Source organism: Dermacentor silvarum, chromosome 3, assembly GCF_013339745.2.
Source record: "Dermacentor silvarum isolate Dsil-2018 chromosome 3, BIME_Dsil_1.4, whole genome shotgun sequence".
In the NCBI taxonomy this organism is placed as follows: Eukaryota; Metazoa; Arthropoda; class Arachnida; order Ixodida; family Ixodidae; genus Dermacentor; species Dermacentor silvarum.
Window position 1 is genome coordinate 141,630,985 of NC_051156.1, and position 25,002 is coordinate 141,655,986.

Consider the following 25,002-nt stretch of genomic DNA (forward strand, 5'->3'; position numbering starts at 1 on the left):
AATCTAGGGACTTTAGCCAGGACTACCTAGATTCCCACCAGCTCCGCTGTCTCTTAAGCATTGCGCGCCTAGTGCAAGCTTTTTGGTGGTTCATTGCATGGCCAACTATGTAAAAAAAAAGGTGTACAAAATTTAAAAAATAATCCTTGTTAGGAAAAGAGTTATCCTTGTAGCGTATAGTTGGCGTGTTGTCCACGTATTGTTAGAACACCGTGTGAGGTGCCCAAACACAACGCCAAGCCTTGTTATTACTTTCAATGCTGCATCTGTGGGCGAAATTGCGAATTTTTTTGTGAAGACCAGCAACAATAACGCATTAAAAACCGACGATCTTTGTGAATTTCGTATACAGGTAGAACTCAACAGGGGCCTGAAAAAGTTATCCACTGTCTGTTACTTAGTACCAACTACAAGAGACAAGTCTCAATGTCGACTTCGCCGTGCTGAAACACCCCTGTGAAACTGATAGCGCATATGAACATGTAGAAAAATCTTCTAGGACGTTGCAAATGCTCGTAATCAATTAATCCACTTCTGTGGAAATTGATGAAGCTTTATTGCAGCGCAGTGAGTCTAAGGCAGCTGTTGTGACTGTGGTAAACAGGTTTCTCACCAGAATCGTGTACTTGTTGCTCTTAACCAATTTTTGAACATTAGTCATAGTGTAAATTATGATTAGAAGGGCATGTACATATTCGCCAGTGAATGTGGCGTATGTATGTATGTATGTATGTATGTATGTATGTATGTATGTATGTATGTATGTATGTATGTATGTATGTATGTATGTATGTATGTATGTATGTATGTATGTATGTATGTATGTATGTATGTATTTTCATTTTGAAACAGTCGTCTGAGCTAAGTATTCTCTGCTGTGACATTTTGTGTAATTGTAGTGCATTTCTAGTGTTTGTATTTACGTTTGTGTTGTATGACTAGCGGTGTATTTCAGCGCTCGTTCATGTAAAACGGAGTAGCCGGCATTAGCTGCTTGTGCCAGCATGTTCCTACTTTTCATGTAAATAACAAGAACAACGGTAAGGCACAGCAGGTCTCATTTATTTCTCACCAAATTCTTGCGTATCCTCGTTTTCTACTGGCAAGCAGGCACGTCCGGTGACGTCATGTTGGGGCTGATTGGCGCGCCGAGCAATTAGTGCCTAGAATGCGTCTCGAGCGCGGCCGGCGAGTTCTTCGTGGGCCCACAAAGCTGGCTCCGAGTGATGTATGGCCTAATCACGATGGCTGTTGAAGATTCTGCAAGCAGGTGGCATTAGGTTCAGTGAAATCCTGCGATACCAATTCTGATAGCTTTTGAGGGTACTACTACTACTACTACTACTACTACTACTACTACTACTACTACTACTACTACTACTACTACTACTACTACTACTACTACTACTACTACTACTGCTACTACTACTACTACTACTACTACTACTACTTCTACTATTACTACTACTACTACTACTGCTACTGCTACTACACTACTACTACTACTACTACTACTACTACTACTACTACTACTACTACTACTACTACTACTACTACTACTACTACTACTACTACTACTACTACTACTACTTACTACAATTACTACTATATTTGGATGGCTTTATGGCAAAAGCAAACATGTTTCATGATGTGGATTAGAGGACTGTGTGCTCGCGTGAAGAACAGACTACCAGAAGTGGGTATGAACCACACAATGAAGTGGGCAACAACAACAATGGTGCTTGTTCTGGCTGTTCAGTGCAATGCGGTGTTTCGGTCTGTTGACGATCGGAACAACCACCCTGTGATCGCCTTCAGAAGAGTCAATTGTGACTCCGACGCCTTATTGCCAGCCATTGACCGATACGTAATCTCCTCTGTAAATGAATTGCTGTCACTACGTCGTGCATGCTAAATACATAAGTTGGGAAGTTAATTCGTGAATTTTACGTATAGTCGAGGGGCTTATTCGCCAGTTCTGTGCAGTATATTATGCCCTCAGCGACGAATAATACGTTGGAGAGGAAATTGTGAAGTATGCCCTCAGCGACGAATAATACGTTGGAGAGGAAATTGCGTCTTCACATTTACTGCACTTTTTAAGAAGTTTCCTGGTGTCTTCGGTGAAGAAGTGCTAAACCAAGCGATCAGCTTTCAAAACAGATAATTACAAGAGCTGGCTGGTAAAGTGAAGTGTTTTTGTTTACCTTAGTCTACTTGTAACGAAGTGCTTAGTATAACTGTGAATTTATACGCGGTTAAGTTCATTGCAAAAGTTTACTATACAGATGTGTACAGCGTTTCGTCTATGACATGAAAACACCAGATCGGAGCAGAAAGTTTGTAGACAAGTCAAGAAAAAAAAAAGCTTTTGTGTCTTTCTTTAGCAATATCACAAAAAATAATAGAGGGTAGTTCGAGGTCAGACCTTGGATGAGCCTTGTTCCTGGTCCCATGCCAGCTTCCAAAGCATGACTGAAAAGATATGAAGGATCTTCAGTGATAAGGGCTTGTAGGAAGAACGTGACGGCGGCGAACGAGCCGTGCCGTCGTTCCTACTAAGAAGTCGGCCAGCCGAGCGGAGGCCGCGACGACCAGCGTCTCAAGCTCCTGGAACAACACTGCGCGTGCCGAGCTTGCGCTTCGAGCACGCGCTGCATTTCTTTTTATTGTTTACTTCCTTGACAGTCGGCGCGAAGGCACCGGTTGGGAGTGCCGACCAAAGCGCCCCGCGTTACAGCGTCGGTGGGCGCTACAGGGCTCCCCGCCCAGACGGAACGTCGATGAAGGAAGTGAGAGAAGCTAAGTTGGATCTTTGTACTCCAGCCTGTATCTTAGGTTCACCTGTGGCTGGAGCACGCACAGACGTCCTTGAGGCAAGCGGCTCCGGCAGTGTGGCATTCGCTGTTGGCCTTGCAGGGCTGTCCAATACGTTTCCGGCGATGGTCTGTAGCTTGTCGCAGGTCTTGCCGTCCAGCGAGCGGACAAACTCGAGAGCACAGTCGCCGATCAGATGGTCCGTGCAGACGCCGTTCAGCTGGGCGAAAACGCACGGCTCGGAGTAGTCGCAGGGCTAGCCGAGGCCGGCGGCCGCGCCGCAGGTCAGTGCTTGGACTTGAGACTCACGGGCTCGGATGGCTTGTAGAGGTAGCGGCCCTGGCTGCACGAGGCCCCGCGAGGCCCCGCGAGGCTCGCGCTGGGCGTTGCTCGTGCATGTGTCCTCGAAAATGGAACCAAGCACGATGGTTGCATTGGTGACCTGCGCGTCGATAGGGCCGTGCATTCAAAGACAAACTTGCCGTTGTCGGAGCGAAGCCTCTCCCGTTGGTTGATGGCGATCTTGGAGATCTTAACGGGGACGTCGTTCTTCACGGTGCTTAGGGTAGGGCGGTTGATGAAGTTCTCCAGGAGACGGTCGTGTACGGTCCAGGTGATTGTGGCGTAGTACTTGTACAGGCGCGAGAGCTGTGGGCCCCTGAGAGGAGGTTACCAGTGTGCGGGATTGCGCGCGCTGTGGGCAGCGCATCGATGCATCACTCGAGGTTGAGCCGCGCAGGCCGGGTTGTATGTAACCACCTTTGCAGGCTGAAGGGTTGTTCGAAAGTAATCCCCCGAGGGGGACGGCGGGGTTAGCGGAGCTTCTCCCAAGCGAGCACCCCTGAAGAAAGCCGGGCGTCTGGCCGGGGGTCGCTTGTGCTCGATTTATATTCCGGTGGGTAACCGGCGGCCGCCTGGTTTCGAACCCGCGACCTCCCGCAGCCGAGGCGGACACTCAACGACGAGCTGCGGTGACTTACGGCGCTGCAGCTTGCCAATATCGAACGCGGTGCCGGATCGTTGGTGGGACTAGTGAGGCTTAGCTGCTGCACGGGCGCCCGGTGGAACGGTCCCTCGAGTAGAGCCCACTGACGGTCCGCATCGTAAGGGGCCGCGGGCTGTTGGCGTTCCCGAGCCGAAAATGGTCCTCGTAAATGTCGCTTGAACCATCAGGGCCAGGGTCAGGCCAGTCAGCACTAGGCGCAGGGCCTTGGTCCGAGGAGTGAGAGTAGCTGACGTGTCACCGCTCCGCGTGGCCGGCGTGTTCGTACCGTGACCGCGCGCTCGCACCGTGGCCGGCGTGCTCGCACCGTGGCTGGCGTGCTCGTACCGTGGCTGGCGTGCTCGTACCGTGGCTGGCGTGCTCGTACCGTGGCCGGCGTGCTCGTACCGTGGCCTGGTTAGCGCCGTGGCCGGTGAGCGCCGTTGCCGGTGAGCGCCGTGGCTTGGTGAGCGCCGTGGCCGGTGCGCGTCGTGGCCGATCACGTCCGGGTCACCATTGTAGGAAGAACGTGACGGCGGCGAACGAGCCGTGCCGTCGTTCCTACTAAGAAGTCGGCCAGCCGAGCGGAGGCCGCGACGACCAGCGTCTCAAGCTCCTGGAACAACACTGCGCGTGCCGAGCTTGCGCTTCGAGCACGCGCTGCATTTCTTTTTTATTGTTTACTTCCTTGACAGTCGGCGCGAAGGCACCGGTTGGGAGTGCCGACCAAAGCGCCCCGCGTTACAGCGTCGGTGGGCGCTACAGGCTTATACGCTCAAAGAGATACATGCTTCCGCATGATGTAATGGGCCAGCAGAAACTATTTATGTTCTGGAATTCCGCATTTCTCACCTCAACCTTGTCTGCGATCTCCAAGTACTTGTCTTTGCTGTTTGCAGCGAATGATCTCAACACCTGCAATATATTTTAAGAAAACACGCTATTGTATGCACAAACACATTTTAGTGGCTCGGTGCATTAAAAGACCCGATTGCCAAGTAGCATCGCTTGTATGTTATCTGGGCTCAAGTAATAAAATGATGGCTGTCTTGGATACTCAATGGTGTCAGACAACTTAAATGAATACGTATCCACATGCGTTGCATCTCAAGACTGCTGATAGATAGATAGATAGATAGATAGATAGATAGATAGATAGATAGATAGATAGATAGATAGATAGATAGATAAACAGACAGATAGATAGATAGATAGATAAATAAACAGATAGATAGACAGACAGATAGGTAGATAGATAGATAGATAAATAGAGAGATAGATAGACACATAGATAGATAGGTAGATTGATTGATTTATTAATTTTGATGGCGCAATGTAACACGGAGCTACGAGAGACGCCATATAGTGGTGGTCTCCTGAAAAATTTGGATTGTGTGGGTATACCTTTAAAAGGACACTAAATAGAAACGCTAAATCAGCTGAGACTTATTAGGGACACTTTGGGAACTCTATTTGCTTTGTTTCGTGGTAAGAGGTTAATAGAAGAGAAAATGACTGCCCGAGCAGCCGCCATCAAAACCCATGGCGCCACGGCAGGCTGGTTCGAAAACTTGAAGGGAATGCCGCCACTCGTGTTTTTTCATTTTTTTTTCAGGCTTATTGGGCCTGCTTTGGTGGTAAGAGTTGCTTTTTTATGAGGTGGAGACGTTTTTACCAGATAAATCTAAAAGTATTTTTCTCGCTTGGGTTTATTTAACGTATATTCAAAGATCGGCACACGAGCTCTTTCGAATTCCGCTCCCGTCAGAACGCGGTCGCCACCGCGATCAGTACATCGAACTATAACTCGCGGACAACTTTCTGTGGCAATGAAGGGAAAGCTACGGGCGCGTGGATTCCGCGCATGTGTTATCGCGCCAAGTAGTCCGGCAGCGTTTGACAGTTCTTTTGGTTGCTCGGAACGGACGCTGAATCGACGCAGCTTTCACGTGCGACGGTTTCGCGTTTGCCCAGACGCGGAAGGGAAAAGCCACAAAATAAGTAAACTTTTACGCTCAGTAGTGTTATTTAACTGTTGCTAATAAGCTGTTTATGTTTTCTCTTCCCCAGCCTAAACCAACGTGGTTTAAAACGAGGGACTCTTTTCAGAAGCGCTCTCGCTTGTGCGCGCTTTGCCTCCGTAGCTTTCCCTTCATTGCCACAGAAAGTTGTCCGCGAGTTTTTTTTTTTTTTTTTTTTTATAGTGGTCTCTTGAGCAGCAGCAGAACGCTACAGCCTCCGAGTCACCACGATGGGTCATCTTCAGACCTTCAGGGCGCCCTAGTGGCTCAGCGAAGCGATCCGGTAACTTCGTTTTAGTATAAACCTTAGCTTACCTTAATATCATCTACCGGGAGCGCCCTGTAACGGCGAAGCTGTGCCTATGTATGCTCACGAAAACCGCGTACGCTAGAGTTGTTTGTAAAAAAAAAACAATCTGCCAATTCTGATGCTGGGCATATAATTACCGAAGGTGGCCGACCCATGGCAAAGAGCGGTTGCGAATTAAAACGTTGTGAATTCGGCCCCTAAAACGCAAGCACCAGAGGGTGCCTATTATAGATCAACAGAACGTGAGATAATTGCGAAAGAAAGTTCAAAGTGCCTCCTCGCGTTCTCGATATATTTACCGCGTTGATTCAGATTTATTGCGATAGCAATTATATGGACACTCCAAAGCGGATTTCTGCCATCGGCGTCGTCGTCGCCCTATGACGTCAACGGCGATGAAATCGTCGCCGTGCTCCGGACGCTGTATGTGCGAGTGAAAGGGCACGAGGGAGGCGCGCTTTCACGGGGAGCGAACGCACATCGGAGAGCAAACGCGCGTTCTGCGCCGTGCTCTCTGAAGGGCTGCAGAATTAAACGTTCCTTCCTCCTTTCCATACATAGAGAGCAAACGCGACTTTTTCCGTCGCGCGAAAGGCTGTGGGGGGACGGGAGGCAGGGAGGGGAGGCGACGTTTAGCTGCGACACCAAATGCGTATTTATATAAAAACACCGCGCGCGTTCGGTGAACGCGGGCAAAACGCCGACGGCGTCGACAACCGTTCCGCGCGTTGCTGATGCTGCTGCATGTGCAAGTTTATACAGCTGATAAATATAGTATCCGTACTCCTCTACTAATTTGCTATCGCAATTGATGCTTCGCCTTTCGGGTCAAACTGCGACATTTTTTTAAGTACACGCAGAGGTTGACGCTGTTCCAGAAATGAAACCATCAAGTTAGAATTTTGTGCTTCATATGTGGAAAGTTCGCGGCCGTCTCACTTTTGTTTTAACCATTTACGATGGCCCAATTTGCGGCAAGTTGGGGGCTTTAGAGCAACAATTACGGTATCTAAAGAGAATGCGCTGTGACCGATGAATCTGGTGAGAGAAATAAAACGAACGAATGATAAGCACAGAGGTACGCAGCAGCGCAAATGTAAGAAGATAGTCCTTTTATCTTGTTTATCCCCTATATCTTCTGTTTATCTTACGCTTGTGGAAAATAGGTATATAAGGCACCACAGAAGAGAAAGAACGGAAGAGAGCGTTAGCTGCCGTCCTCGGTTTCTGCGTCACAATTTGGGAGGTCGTGACTGGCCGGCACAAAATTATTTATCATTAAGGGAAACAAAGTAAAAAGATTCTTTAGGGCCGGCTACCTTATCGTCTCAAGCGCTACTCAGGAAAGAAAAAAAAATTTAAAGAAGGGGGTAGAAAACTGAAGATATGAAATATATAAAGCAAACATTTACACTCGCTATTACAATACTTCCGAACAAGTAAGAAGCGTCATCACAGGTATTAGCACTTGAAGCACTACCTATAGTGATATAGTGCAGTCGCCCCATCACATTGGGAGAAATGGACATCAAAACTTGTCCACAAATAAATGGAACGCGCGACGCTGAACTAGCCCTCAAGAAACGCGGAACTGGCTCTCAGAGCCAGTTAACTAGATGGCTGTCCACTGAGAAGTTGCGAAAGACATGCACTGCACGCCTCTGCTTATCAGTGCAAGCGCACGCTGCAGAACATGATGTACTGATGTGTTGCCATTCAGCGCGTTCATACCACCCCTTACCGAGTCGCGGTATGCTGAAGTAATGATTGTGGAATGAAAAAAATCTTCGCCGTGGAGCGGAGCGGAAAACTTGTTTTATTGAATTCAACTGAATTGAATTCAATCGAATCGAATTGCATTCTTACGAGCACTAGTTCCATCCATCTTGCAATTCCGTCCAGATATGTGGGATTAAACGGTCTGTGTAGTTTAATAAAGAACGTTGAGGGGGCGCTTCAGTTGGGAGCGCACCTTGGGTCTTGATGATGTGCGTCTCTGTCTCGCTGTATCGAACCCGAATGTAATACAAGTTACGATAGTCGTCGTTCTAGTCGTCATCGTCGTAGCTGGAGTTGTTGTCGTCGTCGTAGTTGTTGCTATCGTCGTCGTCGTCATAGTTGTTGTTGCCATCGTAGTTGTCGTCGTTATCGTCGTAGTTGTTGTTGATGTCGTCGTAGCTCTTGTTGTCGTTGTAGTAGTCGTGATCGTTGTAGCTGCAGTTGTTGTCGTCGTCGTTCGAGCTCATTGTCGTCGTTGTAGTTGTTGCTGTCGTAGTCGTCGCAGTCGTCGTTGTCATCGCAGTTGTTGTTGCAGTCGTCCTCGTAGTTGTTGTCGTCGTAGCAGTCGTCATCGTCGTAGCTGGAGTTGTTGTCGTCGTCGTCCGAGATCATTGTCGTCGTTGTAGTTGTTGCTGTCGTAGTCGTCGCAGTCGTCGTTGTCATCGCAGTTGTTGTTGCAGTCGTCCTCGTAGTTGTTGACGTCGTCGTCGTAGCTGTTGTCGTCGTAGCAGTCGTCATCGTCGTAGCTGGAGTTGTTGTCGTCGTCGTCCGAGATCATTGTCGTCGTTGTAGTTGTTGCTGTCGTAGTCGTCGCCATTGTCATCGTAACTGTTGCTGTCGTCGTCGTGGTTGTTGTTGACGTCGTCGTCGTAGATGTTGCTATCATCGTCGTCCAAGGTCGTTGTCGTCGTTGTAGTTGTTCTTGCGGTCATCGTCGTCGTAGTTGTCGCCGTTGTAGTCATCGTTTTCATCGTAGTTGTTGCTGGCGTCATCGTCATAGCTGTTGTTGTCGTCGTATTAGTCGTCACCTTCTCGGTAAATGAACATTTTCATTCGGACGTCAGGAAAAACACAAAGATACAAAAAGATGTTCAGGGAAATTCCGAATGTTCAAGCACAATTTCAGCGAAATAAAACACTACAATAACCTTGGAAAAGCAGAGGTAAAACAGAAATAACCATATTCTCAGGCATATTAATAATCAACATCGCTCTACCCTAAGCTGTTTCTGTAAGGGTCATATAAATCACCACGTTCTTTCGCTGATGTGCTTGACCAGTTTAGTAACATTTACCTCAAGCGGCTTCGGCTTGGATTAAACTATCTCACTCTCCCCTGCTAAGTTTGTTCAATACAGGTATTTCTTTGCTTTTCTTTTTCTAATGTGATCCCGGCTCTTACATTGCTTCTATTAACAAACAATTTGTGACAGCGCTTTGACGCCTGATCGCTTAGAATAATGTTTTCATTTAATCTAGAAATCCGCCTTCGGAACAAAGCCCAATGTTATTGCAGCCGGCTACTTCGTGATATAATGAATTATTGTTACCATAAGGAAATAATTCCTCAACGAAATTTCATTTGCGTAAGTTTCCGCACGTTCAGAGGCAAGATCAAGAAATAGCGTGCTGTTAAGCTCTCGAAAACATAAGTTTACTCGACTCCCGAAAATTGCAGTACAGGCTTCAAGGAGTTTCTTCCCCAGACTCGGTAGCTATCGGCTGTTCTACAAACTGCTGTGCCCATCTGTTCAGAATTTAAGCGAAGCTTTCGTTGCCTTTTTCTAACACATTGCGGGTGTACTGTATTGCCGATTAGACAACCTGGGCCACTGGGTGTGCTCAACTGAGCATGCGACACTATTGGTAAGGCCCCATTTTTGGCCAATACCAAAAAATGGTATGTGCCACTCGGTATGTTACACTTAACATGTGACACAATAGGTATGTTCCCAATCTTGACCAATGCCCAGGAAAGGGTAAATGCCACTGGGCATGCATGTGCACGAATAGAAGCCAAAAAATAAGAGGCAAGAAGGTAATTGTTGTGATTTCAGTCACCATTTCTCATTTGCGCCATTTTGTACCACACACTTTTCAGTGATCAGCGTTACGTTTGTTTTAACAATGCGCAAATATCAAACAATGCTTCGCTTAACACCGATGCCCGCATAGTTATGGGATCTGCCGAATTTTAATGCGTAAGCATTTTAGGGCTACTTCCATCGAAAATATGTCCGTCCGTCCGTATATCTGTGACGCGTGACACGATGCGCTCCATAGATATACATGGGGTCATAGGGTGGTTTATATGAGAACGCCTGATGACTAAGTATGACTGCTTCGATTTATGATCTGTCTGCGTGCATATGTATATCTTCGATTTGTTTGTGGCAAATGTCGACATCCATACTGTATCTGCAGGCACAATTAGCTACGCTGTGAGCGATCCTCATCCAATCTTTATGATTACTGAGAAGGGTTCGCTAAATCGCAGTGAAAAATAACTGCATTTTGGGAGCAGTGCGCAGTTTTGTCTAATGTACAGTGTGGATTTCGCTTCGGCAGGTCTACTACGCATGCACTAGTTTAACAAAAATAATTCATATTGAAGGCATTTAACTCTAAACTACTAACACTTGGAATTCCCATAAACTTCTCAAAGGCATTTGATAGGCCTGACCATCTAGTACTGTAATCGAAACTTGAGATATGGCATACGTGGCACCGTGTTGAACTTAGTCGAATGTTATCTTAAACACCATCTACAGGGCGTTGTAATCAATAACACACAAGCTAACTTCCTATTTATTTGTGCAGCAGTGTCACAAGGTAGTATATTGCGATATTTATTATGTAGTCTATATATTAACGGTATTATCCACATCAATGCTGACTATAGTAGCATCCTCCAAGTGCAGCCACTACTATTAAAATCACCTGCTTAGGTGACGACGTCCTTAACACACATCATGACTGGAGCACTGATAATTCACTCCCTTAATAACGCAAAGAAAAGCAAAGCTGTTGTGTTCCGAGCCAGGAACACGCCAGTACATGGGTCTGGTAGTTTATTTCTTTGTAACACCTTCGTTCCCAGTGTAAGTGACATAAAAACACGAGTTGTGACACTTAACGAATGCATTTCGTGGCATATAAACGTTCAGAACCTACACGCAAATCTCTCAAAAGTATGCAGCGTACTAATGAAGCTTAGGTACTTTCTACCTAAAAAGGCCAAGCTACTAATTTGCAACTGTCTTTTTTCGTGTCATTTGTCGTATGCATACCTAATATTAGGTACAAGTACCATTACTAATCTCACTAAACTACATATTCCACACAAAAGTGATATACCGGGTGTTCAAAATAAGCTCTACGGAATTATTTAAAATCGCCTGTGGCAGGTAGCATAATGCTTATCGTTGAGCTGGGTTATTCGAAGAGGCGGACATTAGTAGCACGAGAAATCTAAACACATATTCAACTAATTAACAAAAATTTACTAATTAACTGCTTAGTCAATTACCTTACGACACATATTGCAATGTGCGAATTGTAGCCGGTGAGATTGTCAGGCGTATCCACTTGGAATGAATTTCCAGAATGACACCAGTTTGGAGATATGCGCCACGAATTCGCCGTCAAAATGCACTGTTGTTCCACTTACTTGTTGACCAAAATGCTGTTTTATGCATTGAAATACAAAAGTAACTGGAACGCCCATGTATTTCGTCCCACACTTTATCAAATAATATCTCGAAACTGGTGTCATCCTGGAATTTCATTTCAAGTGGATGCGTCTTGCAACCTCCCCGACTACAACTCTTAAATTGCAATATCTGTCACAAAGTATTTAACTAAGAAGTTCATTAGTAATTTTTGTTAATTGGTTGAATATGTGTCGATTTTTCGTGCTACTAATGTCCGCCTCTTCGAATAACCCCACTGAACGATAAAAATTATGCCAACTGCCACAGGCGATTTTTAAAATTTCGTAAGCTTAATTTTGAACACCTGGCATCTTAGCGATATATATACTATATATCGCTGACATTCCCTTATGGATATCCCACAAAACTTTTATTCGAAGATTTCCGGGTCAACTCTGTTTACTCTCCTTACGAACATCTGCTCATACTTTAATACATTAGGCAAAGAAAGTCTAATCATACGCTACTGCGGGACACTCCCGAACTCAAAAATATTTGCGTAGCTCGCACTGGAGGCGCAATGCTAAAGAGACCGCGGAGCTGATGGGCACCTAGCTAGTTCTGGCTTTTTGGCTAGGCTAAGCACGGCCAAGTCATCCCCAGCATTTTCCAGAATTTATTGATTATTTATTAGCTATTGATTGGCTGTCGATTGGCTATCGCAAGGTATTGGCCACGTATTTGGACTCAGCAAAGCACTACCAAGTCTTTCCCAGCGTTTCCTGGCATTTATTGATTGTTGATCAATTGGCCACGTATTTAGGCTGGGCTAAACACTACCAAGTCTTTCCCAGCATTTCCTGGCATTTATTGATTATTTATCAATTATATATTAGCTATTTATTGGCTATCGATTGGCTTTCGCGACATATTGGCCACGTATTTGGGCTAGACTAAGCACTACCAAGTCACCCCAGCATTTTCTGGAATTTATTGATTATTGAACAATTATGAATTAGCTATTGATTGGCTATCGATGAGTGACTAAGCTTAAGTATTCCCAACCATGCTTGCTAGACTTAGCCAGGCTCAGCTTCGCTAATTCACAGGGGTATATGCCATTGCGCTTGAACCCTTTCTGCACTACCTCCCGGATCGGCCCACAGTTTTTTGTACACGCGTCACGGACAGACGGTCGGCTTGAACACCTCCGCTGTTAAAAAATGAGCGCCGCTTGCACTAGTAGTGCAAGGCTGGAGCAAACAGCGGAGCATGTGATCTACCAAGCTACAGCCAGGGTCGCTATCCCGACAACGCTAGATACTACAACGCAGACTCTCGCGTTCTCGTTCTTGAAACTCGGGATATTCGACTTGACGACACCTTTTCTCGGCTGCAGCTTCGGCACGGTATTCCGGATCGGCTCGTACGCTGACGAACAGATTCTCGTTTGGCCGCACTGACGCGCTTCAAGACGAAGCCTGGCTAAGCGTTGACATGTCTAGGCGAAGCGAGGCTCGTGTGGTTGCTAGGTGACGCGAAGTGACGTCATGGCTAGACGTAGCAGGTGCGCGGTCGTATCAGCTCGGCGCGGCAGTGCCAATTGGTTGCTAGGCAACGCGCGGTGACGTCATCGCCGGGCGCAGTTTCTGGTCTACGCTATACGGGCCAACCTCCGGCTTAAACAGCTCCGCTGTTAAAAGCCCAAGCTCACGCCAGCTTCGTCCATCCGTACCGTAGGCCTATACCCTTAGCAGAACTGGCTATGGAAACCAAGGACTACAGCACCATTCGCCCTTTACTCTAAGTTAAGTGCAGTCGGTAAATGTTAATCCAGATGCACTCAAACTTCAAACTTGGAAACAGCATTCACTTAACAACCAGTAAAATTCAGGAAGTAGACATTTATAGGAACAGATGCGACAGTGGTAGTTTATAACATTGCGCGCACCTTTTATTATTATTTTTTTACAGCTAAGCTGTATATGGCCCTAGGCTGAAAAACTCGTGGTCCGACCATAGAAACCCTCCGGCGGAAATAAACCGATCGAAAACTAGCGTCTCGTTTACGTGGTATATAGCAAAATTGGCATCGAAGGGTACGAATGTATGACTAACATGACGGATAGATCATGACATCAATAACAGCACATGCTCGTCAGTGACATCACGATTTACGATAATAAAATAACGTGTGGCCCATACCCGCATTGTATATGCGGATATTAGCCAGGGATATGCGCGTATGAGCCAGGAACAAGAAAGAACAAAAGAAAGAAAGAAAGAAAGAAAGAAAGAAAGAAAGAAAGAAAGAAAGAAAGAAAGAAAGAAAGAAAGAAAGAAAGAAAGAAAGAAAGAAAGAAAGAAAGAAAGAAAGAAATCACGTGTGGCGCATACCGGGGCCGCACATTTTTTTTGTATTCATTTTATATTTCTTGTATGCCGTGTTCATGGGATGGTACAACTATTGTTGTTACTTTGTTAATTTCTTTCTTTGTTTCTTTATTTTTGTAAAATGTACCATATTATTGCCGCCTGACAACACCATATCTCGTAACTCTTTTTGTCATTGTGTGCATTTCGTTTGTCGGCATCCTGTGTTCTACATTTTTATGATTATTGTCGTTTCCTATCCCCTCTAATATTTAATTCTTTCTCGCGACATTTTACACTCTATTTCCGCTTCTGGTACTTGCTTTCACCATTATGTTTGCGCAGGCGCTGTTGCCAATGAATGTCATTAAGGTCGTGGGGCTCTTCAAGCTTACTTTGTTGTTGGCCTTTCTGCCACGTTCCCGGCGTCCCATTTATTGAAAGATGCGAAACAAAGTCGAAAAGTGAAACAAGAAAAAGGAAAAAAAAAAAAGACATCACCAACAAACCCACTTCACTGAGCTGCTTGCCTTTATTTTTTAGAGTTATTATTTTTGTTTTTCTTCCTCAGGCTTCTCATCTCCACCCTCAAAGCGGAAGGAATGCTTGTTTTACGCCAAGAGGGCCAAGTTTAATGTTTACCATTCGCTATATTTGGCAGTATGCGGTAGTACATGTGGCCATTCTCGTGAGCTTTGCCGCAAGAATGGCGGCCTATATCAACGACCAGAAGGTATGTTTGTAAGCGTACGTGCATGTGCCTGCATACCACGTGCACAAGCGCATGGGCAAAATACCTTCAGAGCATGCAAAAATAATTTTATTCCAATTGCTGGACGCCATACCTCTTCCTTGTTTTCCTCGTTGCTGTAAACGCACTCGTAGGTTTCTACAATCTGAGGGAAAAAGAAAACAACGACAAAGGAAAGTAGATGTCAACAATAAAATTCACAGCCAAACAAGCTAATTTACACATGGAAATGACGGAAAGCGGGAAAGAGCAACTAATAAAGAGAGCGAGACTGAGAAAGAGAAAGTCGTATGTAGCATAGGGTTTCTCACAATATTACCTAGAGCGAAATCTGGCGCCACCGTCTATGGGAGTTTCCTAACGAACGCTGTTACGTCATGGGATGGACGGTGTATGGGTGTGTGAAGCTTCTGTTGGCTGGTGTTAAGCGAGCCTTCGCTTAAAGCGTGGATACAGCTGCACAGATGACGCGTTCTTAAATTGAAATCTTCATAAAACGTTTTCATTCACCCGTATTACATTTTCGAGTAAATTTACTCAACTGCAGGGTATAATGAAGTGAAAAAAGGAAGAGCAAGGACAGACAACCTAGTGTCGCAAAGTTAGTGCTGACCTTGCCGTCTGTCCTCCAAATTTAGCGGCCTGCCGATACTTTTTAACTTTTATAATGGTACATCCAAGCACTGATTCTTATAATTGAATAAAACACGTTCTTGCTGTAATAATCAAGCAAAAATTGCTTTTCACGTGCTGTTTAATAGAAAATGAACCTTTGTGACACATGGAACGGTGCTAGCTAGGCGCGCCTTCAAGATATCCTAGTTCTGCGAGAACGTTGCCAATCCGAAGCTACCACATCCCGGCATTCCCATGCCTACAAGAGCAATAGTATCGCATACCTAGGGATTTCGAAAATGTCCCCTTTGGAAATCTGGTGAACTTCGCCGCAAGCAACAGCCTATTCTTCTGTCTGGGGGTTTACGTGCCAAAACAAGCAACACCGTACCTTAATTGGCCACATTATATATATATATCGCAAGATCTGCCCACCTTTAACAAATTTCAAATAGCAACATCGAGAGGGTAATTCCCTTTAATAACACACACGTTTACAGCACTTTGTCGGCACTTAGTGCGGCGTTAGTGCTGTGTTTTGGTACTGACTAAAACACTGCAATAACGCAGCGTTATGTCCCGACTAAGGGACGTAAATGCGTATGGTATTAGGAGAAAGTACTATCAGGACGTTACTAACAAAAACTGCTTGAAACTCGGCTCACGTTTTGAAATATAATTTTTGAAAATGCTGCCCATTGAGCTACGTCGGGGTATTGCGGCGAAGTTTAACTCATTGCATGAGGGGGTAATGTCTAAAATTTCTGGACATGTTTGGCCATTAGCGAACAGTAACCGAAAGGTAGTGCCCTAGAGGAGCTTATGAGCCTTAAAGCGAATAGCTTTCTGTGGCTTTTTTCGCCCGCCTTTGTGCCCGGAATTTGGTGGTCGGTGGTGACCGGACTTCCACCGCTGGCACAAAGGCGCCGATGCAAATGACTTTGGCTGTCGCGCAACTTAGTGGCGGCCAGCGTTCGTCGCCAAAGGACAACTAATATGACTCTCTGAGACGCACGTGATGTCGCGAGAGAGCTTCGGGGAGTCTAAAGATTCAGATACTGTGGTGGAGCGCTCAAGGACAGCCTTCCCCTTCTCTTGCCACCCTCTTCTCCTGTGCTTGCGGTGCGATAGGAAGTTGTCAACTAGTTACCCTCCATGCCGGCGCTGGCGCCGCCGGAGACAACACACGTATCATGAATTGACTTATGTGTATAACCAGCTGTACTATACCACTGCAGATGTGCGGCTTGACGGATCTGTTAAATCTGTTAAATACGGAATCACGCAATAAATGAATAAATACTAAGTAAATATCCTCGCTGCCACAAATATGCGATTTCGAGCGCGTCGTTTCTTTAACGAAGGGAAGAACTTTCGAAATGCGTTCAGCTATTCGTTCACATTGACAATCATCTTTGATGGTTTCTGCAATTTTTATTATTTTGGCCAAAGTCAGTTTTCTTAGTTTATGATATTTAGGAGATGTTGGCGCCTACGAGTTCAGGCACAGAAAAGAACCCAGCTCAAGGTCAAACGAAACGCAAACACAAAGTACTGCATTTTGTCACATTTATCTCATTTCTGACCTCAGACGCTCTAGCGTCTCATTTCACTGTCAGTACTTGGAAGGACGGAGGTCTAGAGAGAGAATGAGAGAACCAGAAAACCAAGAAAAAGAAAACTTCCCCTCCTTCGCGCCTTCTCTCCATGCTCACCGACGACGCTGGCACGCAGCCAAACTCTGGAATTTTGTGGAGAGCCCGAAGAGCCAAGCAGCCCGTGGCGAGTATTTTCACTCTCTCAGTAGATCCCTTAGGCAACTGCAACGGCGGTGACAAAAGCAAAGAGCACAAAAAAGAGCGTTAGCAGACAAAAGTATCACTTCACACTTGGCCAGATGGACAAGTATGAAGTCCCAACAAGCCCAAACTTATATTCTTTCGAGATTGCACGCCAAATTGTTTTCAGCGCAGAAGTGACAGCATATGCTTAAGAACACTGCGCACATCTCTAGTGTAATTTTGTGCCATATCTTTCAGCAATCATTATCATCTGGAGGGATGCTGCAGGACTGGAAAATAGGTAAGATAATTCCAGTGCCAAAAAAAAAGGGGGGCCAGCGTCATCGTGCCACAATTACCGTCCAATTTCTCTCACCAGTGTTTGTTCCAAACTAATGGAGCATATAATCTACTCTCATATTCTAATGTTCCTAACATCCGCTAATTTTTTCAATCCTAATCAACACGGCTTTCAGAAAGGCATGTCCTGCGAGACTGAACTCGCTCTGTTCGTTAATGACATAAACTCACATCTTGGTCAAAACGTACCTGTAGACGTTTTTTGCCTTTTGGAAATCTAGAAATTTGGAAATCTAGAAATTTGGAAATGCCTTTTGGAAATCTAGAAAGAGGGCGCGCCCTCTTTCTAGATTTCCAAAAGGCATTCGACAAGGTTCCTCATGAACGACTCTTCCTGAAGCTATCGCGTCTAAATCTTAACCCTTTTGTTCTCCAATGGGTACGCAACTTTCTGACTAACCGTCAACAGTTAGTTTTCGCTAACCAATGCTCGTCTAATACATCACCCATTATCTCCGGTGTGCCGCAAGGCACTGTCCTAGGACCACTACTCTTCCTAATATACATTAACGACTTACCGAAAGGTTGTTCTTAGAAAATTCGTTTGTTCGCTGATGATTGCGTAATATATCATCCTATTACTAACGACGCTGTTTCTCGTTCTCTCCAGTCCGACCTTAACATCATAGAAACATGGTGTAATAACTGGCTAATGTCTCTCAACGTCAATAAAACGTCGCTACTTGCTTTCCACCGTCGCCAATCATTTATTTCAGCTAAATACGTTATCGCTGGTGCTGAAATATGTGCCGTCACTTCTTATAAGTACCTAGGTGTTAACCTATCCAGTAACCTCGGTTTGTCTTCACACATTTGCAACATTAGCAATGAAACAAACCGTGTTCTATGTTACCTGCGCCGTAATCTTCATCTTGTTCCTCCTTCAGTAAAACTACTATCATATTTAACATTTGTTCGACCCAAACTTGAACACGCATGCTAAGTGTGGGACCCATACCAATATAACCTGGTGTGGGGAAAGGACACAATATTTTTTTTTATATATTTTTTTACGTGTACTCCGAAACATGTGGACTCAGTAGAAGTGCCTACCGAAGTGAAGAAGACGAGCTGAGGGCAGGTGGCACGGGAGCTGGAAGAAAAAAGAACAGAAAACGACGAAAAAGAAGTGCTACGTGGGGAACTTGCGGAGGAGCTCGAGCGGCGAAGCCACGGTGGCAGCAGATCGGGTGCGACGCTCGGGAAGAAGAGCTCGGGCCGTGGTTCCTGCTGCGTCCGAGTGACCAAGGCGTGCCTACCCAGGCCAGATGCGGAGGCCTGTTCCGGGACCAAGGACGAGGCCTGCTGAGCGGCTCCTGCCAGGGCGCAGTTGCTGAGGGCTGTTCTTGGTCGAGGCCTACCGAGGTGCTGTCCGCGTGGGCCGACCCTGGGTCGCGGTCCTCGTGAGTTGCGGACGGACAACGCAGTGGTGTCCTCAACTTAGCCAGGCGCCGCACACGGTAGCGCAGCCGTGTGCCGGCGGCGGTTCCAGCAGCAGCAACCGTGCCACCTCTGCCTCGGCTCGCCTCGACGACCGTACCGCGGCAACGACAAGCGAGTCGATCGTCACGACCGAAACCGTGAGATGGTTTTTTCGGAACTCTTGACGCGCCGAACGGTGGTGTAGGACTGAGCGTCACGTACATCGGTGTGCGCGTGAAAATCCGCTGTGACATTGTTTTGTTTTCTTTTCATTTCCTTTCCTTGCGCATCGTGTGTTTGAAAGAAAAACATTTTTTTTTGCCTACTTGCGTTTCTTGTGCGTTTTTCTCGTCTACTGCACACAAACAACGTGAGGCTCTAAGATAGAATGAGAGCTTCGTCCTGTTCGCGGACGCCAGAAATTGTGATGATTATGGACGTTCGTCACTTGTTTGTGTGTCTTCAGACGAGAAAAACGCACAAGAAACGCTAGTAGGCAAAAAAAAATGTTTTTCTTTCAAACACACGATGCGCAAGGAAAGGAAATGAAAAGAAAACAAAACAATGTCACAGCGGATTTTCACGCGCACACCGATGTACGTGACGCTCAGTCCTACACCACCGTTCGGCGCGTCAAGAGTTCCGAAAAAACCATCTCACGGTTTCGGTCGTGACGATCGACTCGCTTGTCGTTGCCGCGGTACGGTCGTCGAGGCGAGCCGAGGCAGAGGTGGCACGGTTGCTGCTGCTGGAACCGCCGCCGGCACACGGCTGCGCTACCGTGTGCGGCGCCTGGCTAAGTTGAGGACACCACTGCGTTGTCCGTCCGCAACTCACGAGGACCGCGACCCAGGGTCGGCCCACGCGGACAGCACCTCGGTAGGCCTCGACCAAGAACAGCCCTCAGCAACTGCGCCCTGGCAGGAGCCGCTCAGCAGGCCTCGTCCTTGGTCCCGGAACAGGCCTCCGCATCTGGCCTGGGTAGGCACGCCTTGGTCACTCGGACGCAGCAGGAACCACGGCCCGAGCTCTTCTTCCCGAGCGTCGCACCCGATCTGCTGCCACCGTGGCTTCGCCGCTCGAGCTCCTCCGCAAGTTCCCCACGTAGCACTTCTTTTTCGTCGTTTTCTGTTCTTTTTTCTTCCAGCTCCCGTGCCACCTGCCCTCAGCTCGTCTTCTTCACTTCGGTAGGCACTTCTACTGAGTCCACATGTTTCGGAGTACACGTAAAAAAATATATATAAAAAAATATTGTGTCCTTTCCCCACACCTGGCAACAGCACTAGAATCTATACAGAATCGCGCAGCAAGGTTCATTCACTCCAACTACTCTTACCACACTGGCGTCACTAAACTTAAGTCATCTCTTTACCTTCCAACCCTCGAGCACCGCCGCAAGACAGCAAGGCTATGTCTCTTTTACAAGTTTTATCACTCGTTGCCTCACCAGACAGACATCATACCTGCGCATCGAACTTCATCCCGTCATAACCATTCAAAGGCTGTTTATCCCCCCCCCCCCCCTCCAGCTCGCACCGCCGCTCATCTTAACTCTTTCTTCGTACAGACAGCGAAAGACTGGAATCATCTACTCAATTAAATCTCATTTTGACCCGCGCTAAATGTACACTGCTCGCCTATATAAACCACACATAAGCAATGCCGGGGACGACGACACATGTCGAAGCACATCAGGAGCGCGTGAAGAGCTATTCCGGCAGAATGACTGGCACGACAATGTGTACTTACAGGAATGGCAGTGTCCATCTCCAGAGGTACCCGAAGGTTGTGGAACAGGTTGTTCACGCACTCACGCGAGGCGGTCCCAACTGCGTCAGCAATGGGTCACACGTGGTGAACAAAACGTATGGTAAGAACTCACTTCTTGATTTCAGTATCATCAGCTACAACCTATATACCCATAACAGATTCAATTGGATAGCGCAAAAGCCAATAGTAGTAAATTCGACTGCTTCCTACCGCGCTACAACACGGTTTTCAAGGGCGCGGCGCCCTCTCAAGATTGTAAAGAGAGTGAGAGAGTTACTGTGAAGAGAAAGAGGCGCTATTTCCTTGCGAATTCAGGCCCTAGCCCAATAAGGTACTGATTTCAGCGACTTGGAATTGCGGGGGTACACGAAATTGGGCAAGAGCGCTTTTCAATATATCCTAATTGATCCACTCGAGCCGGCTAAGGTCGCTAAGTCGGCTATAGAAGTGGGAAAATGTAGGAGCGCATGCAGCTGGAGCCGCTATCCTTGCCACCGTCTCTTCCTCTCTACATCCTCCCGGTTTCCAAGCCTGTACCCTCGGGTCAATGGTGCTGTGAGCAGGCGTCGGCCATATTGTCTAGAGCACCCAAATAGCGTGGAAAAGTCTACTTCTTGTATTTCGCATATACCTCATCACACAGAAAACATGGGAACTAACTAACTAACTAACTAACTAACTAACTAACTAACTAACTAACTAACTAACTAACTAACTAACTAACGAACGAACGAACGAACGAACGAACGAACGAACGAACGAAGGGTTGACATGGAATCATCATGTTGAACACGTAATTAGCAAAGCCAAGCACTTGCTGGGATGCTTTCACCGGAACTTCTGTCACTCTTCCATAGAAAAACCTAATACGCGCCCTCCGAACTAATCCAAAATAGCTGTACTGGTTTTATTCTTAGGAACGACAACCGTGCTGTGAGCGTATCTTCAGTGAAATCAAATCTGGGTATTCAGTCGCTGGCAACACGACGAAGGATTTCTGAGCTGTGATTTTTTCACAAACTATGTTACCACCCTACTCTACATCCGATGTTCATGTCATGACGTTACTACTTATCTCACTGCAGTGTTCATCAGCCTGAAGTTAGAATTCGTGCAGGTAACACAGCGTTTTTTTACAGTATTTTTTGGCATGCACAACGAAATAATGGAATGAACTTCGGGCTGATATTGCATCCTTAATTAATGTGAATTTTTTAGAAGCACTAGCTAATATTGCATAATAGCAAGCATTTGTGTGAACTAACGTTAGTTGTTTTTTATTTTGCTTATGATACGCTGTGTTGCACTACTGCCTTTAACAAGCTCTCAGCTAGCATTGAATAATTAGCAAATATTGTGTATAACCTCGCACGTTACTTGCCCTATTGTTTCTTGTGTAACTCACTCCCCTCTTTAATGCACCGTGTCTTATGTCTCTGTCCCCCGTACGACGTCGAGCGTGAAGCTCTCCAGACAGCATTGAACCGACTAGATTCTAGACTATTTTCGGGAATGAAGATCCTTGGACCATGGCGGTACGCCCCGATGACACAGAAAGCGACGCAAGCATTGTTGCAGTACCTGAAGTCGACAGGTCTGGGCGACCGTGTGTAGACTTGGTGCAAACCTTCAAATGTGCAAGAAACTGTGCTCTCTCTATCTCCTCTCTCTTTTCATCCCTATACCCCCTTCCCCCAGAGCATGGTAGCAAACCGGACATGCGTCTGGTTAACCTCCCTGCCTTTCCTCTCTTCTATTTTTTCTCTCTCTCTCTCACTCCCCTCTTTAATGCCGAAGACCCTGAGGGTAAAATAAATATACGTTCAGCTGCTCCCAGATCAATCGGAGAAGCCACGTGACCGAAAATCTGCAGGATATTGCTTACGCTTCCAGCTTGATGGTAAGAGCGTCTCCGAGCGCTCCAAACTCTGAATGAAGCAGGCGGATGTGCTCAGAGCACTCGATTTCAACAATCAGAATGTAAAGTGCGCCGCCAGAGAACTCGAAAACGACTAGCCGAATGAACCGTTAGAGTGCGGGCGGTGACCTTCCATCCACAAAGGCGTGCAATGATTTCTGCCTGTTTCCGCGTAGTAAAATAAACAAGTGCCGTCGAGGCTAGCAGACGCACGAATAAAAGACGAGAATAGCCATCGAGTACAGCGAAAAAATAAATTATGGGGTTTTACGTGCCAAAACCCTGATCTGATTAGGAGGCACGCCATAGTGAGGGACTCCGGAAATTTGGACCACCTGCGGTTCTTTAACGTGCACCTAAATCGAAGTACACGGATGTTTTCGCATTTCGCACCCATCGAAATGCGGCCGACGTGGCCGGGATTCGATCCCGCGACCTCGAGTACAGCGGTATTCTCGTCGTCCTTTGATTCCTCGTCCCCTGTTCGGCCACGCATCTTCATCCTAATATTTTTCTGCACAGTGTTTTTCGGCAGTGCATGCCCTCTCACTAGGGAGTCGCAGGCAATGTATACATGGAGACTGTACTGCTGGTTCAGCACATCGACTGTAGAAGGCAACGCCCGATACCTTTGCCTATATGAGTGACGGATGAGTCTTTGTGTCTTGCTTTGCGTGGAGTTCATAACGTGCTGTCTGAACCGACTCAGAGTCCCCAACAGTACTCACTTATTTACAGTAACGATCTAATGTGCGACTTTTAAGGGCCGTGTGGCCTTGACAGGCGTGATCGTGTATGTATACTTTGGGTCCGGCTAACTGTGGCTAATACAATATATTTACTATGTAAAATATGACGGACAGTATCTCCCTGTACCCTCCGTGCGGCGTACGGGAAAGCATAGCCCGCTTAATCTGGTGTTACAGCCTGCCCAAATCAGAAAGAAAATCTTTAACGCCTGCATTGAATACGCCTCTAAGACTGTCACGCCTTGATCTATACGACGTGTGCTTGGCTGCAACAACTGGGGGCTCCTCCACAATAACCCTTCCCTTCTTGAATAAAGTTTACTCGCTTCATCTTGCGGGACGCCTAGTTGGTCCCGCAAGATGAAGGTACTTTGATACTTTCTGAAAAAACATTGGGCTCAATAAAATACGCTAATTAGTTAGATTTCTGCATGTTGTAGTGTACTTGTGTTTGTTGTAAGGCATGCAATGTGGCCATATTATTTAATTTTTGAACATGTCCCTGTGCAGTAGCATGATAGGCATGCCGCCTGCCAAACCACTCCAGGATTCATTGCTGAGCTCTCCCTCTTTCTCTGCATGCATCTCTTGAGGAATTCTTAACGGCAGGTGCAGCCCTGCGAAAACTGCTCGCCGTCGTTTTATCACCACACATAATTAGAGTTAACTAGTATTTAGGGCAAGAACTTTAGACAGGAGCAGAAAGCAGGACACACACAACGGACTATATACTAGCTAACATGCCATACCAACAAAGTCGGAACTGTAGCCTTAAGCATTCGAGATTCAATTATTCAGGTGCTCTTCGCTTACTGAATTTGCAACTTTTAATATAATAAAGGGACACTAAAGACAAACACGAAATCAGTTTAGATGGAAAAGATTATTATACCCAAGTTTTGTTTACATTAATTATGCGTACGATGATGATTATGTGAAGGGAATATGAAGGCCAAAGTTCAATATTACTTTCAAATTGTCGATTCCTTCCTTATTCAGTTTCTGTTTGTACCTATATTGAATATATTATTTCCTTTCTCTTGAGCCGTAGCTTCGCACCTACGGTTTTGAAATACCCCCGTATCTGGTAGACAAATTCGGCACGGTGCATTTCTCTTACAAACGATTACGGCAGTCCACAAATATCGTCTTCCCCGAAAAGAAAGAAAAGAAAGAAAGTGAGCAATCGCCTTGTAATATATTTTTTCACCCTAAATGTATATAGATAGGCCCTCTCAAAATTTCTCTTAGCGTTTAGTTGCCTATTTCTCCGTTTTCATGTTTGCCTTTACCCCTTTTGGTATTATTTTTTTTTGGTATTTTGGTACTTTTCAATCAACCCAGCGTGGCCAATCCCCCCTCTGGGTACGAGCCATGGTTTGAGGCAACAACAACAACATTCAGTCATGCATTGAAGTCTAGTCTCACGATACGAGGAGGTTGGGGGGAGGGGGGGAGGGGGGGGGAGAGATATCAAGACAGAAATGGGATGTACATCAGCCTCGCTCACCCCTCATTTGGACGCACGTGAACTTTTCTTCGTTCTCCGCTGCCCCGAGTCGCAACACCGCGGCAGTGAAAATCACGAGACCTGCGTGAACCGCTGCTGTGGCAACCATAGTGGCGATGACGGATGTGCCGAGATGTGCGTCTTGCGCGGCTGCAGGACTGAAAGTGAGCGCGCGGACTGACGGCCGAGCC

The 25,002-nt window shown here is 46.3% G+C and overlaps 1 protein-coding gene across 1 annotated transcript; it reads right to left on the bottom strand.

Moving 5' to 3' along the window:
- Window positions 1-1,050: 1,050 nt before the first annotated feature.
- On the bottom strand, window positions 1,051-25,002 carry LOC119444826 (uncharacterized). The gene is made up of 7 exons (XM_049663677.1): window positions 24,812-25,002; window positions 20,614-20,693; window positions 17,017-17,121; window positions 14,781-14,831; window positions 4,652-4,714; window positions 2,429-2,475; window positions 1,051-1,260 (listed from the first exon to the last, which is right to left on the bottom strand). The coding sequence occupies exons 1-7, from the start codon at window positions 24,918-24,920 to the stop codon at window positions 1,236-1,238; spliced, it is 480 nt and encodes a 159-aa protein (XP_049519634.1). The 5' UTR covers window positions 24,921-25,002; the 3' UTR covers window positions 1,051-1,235.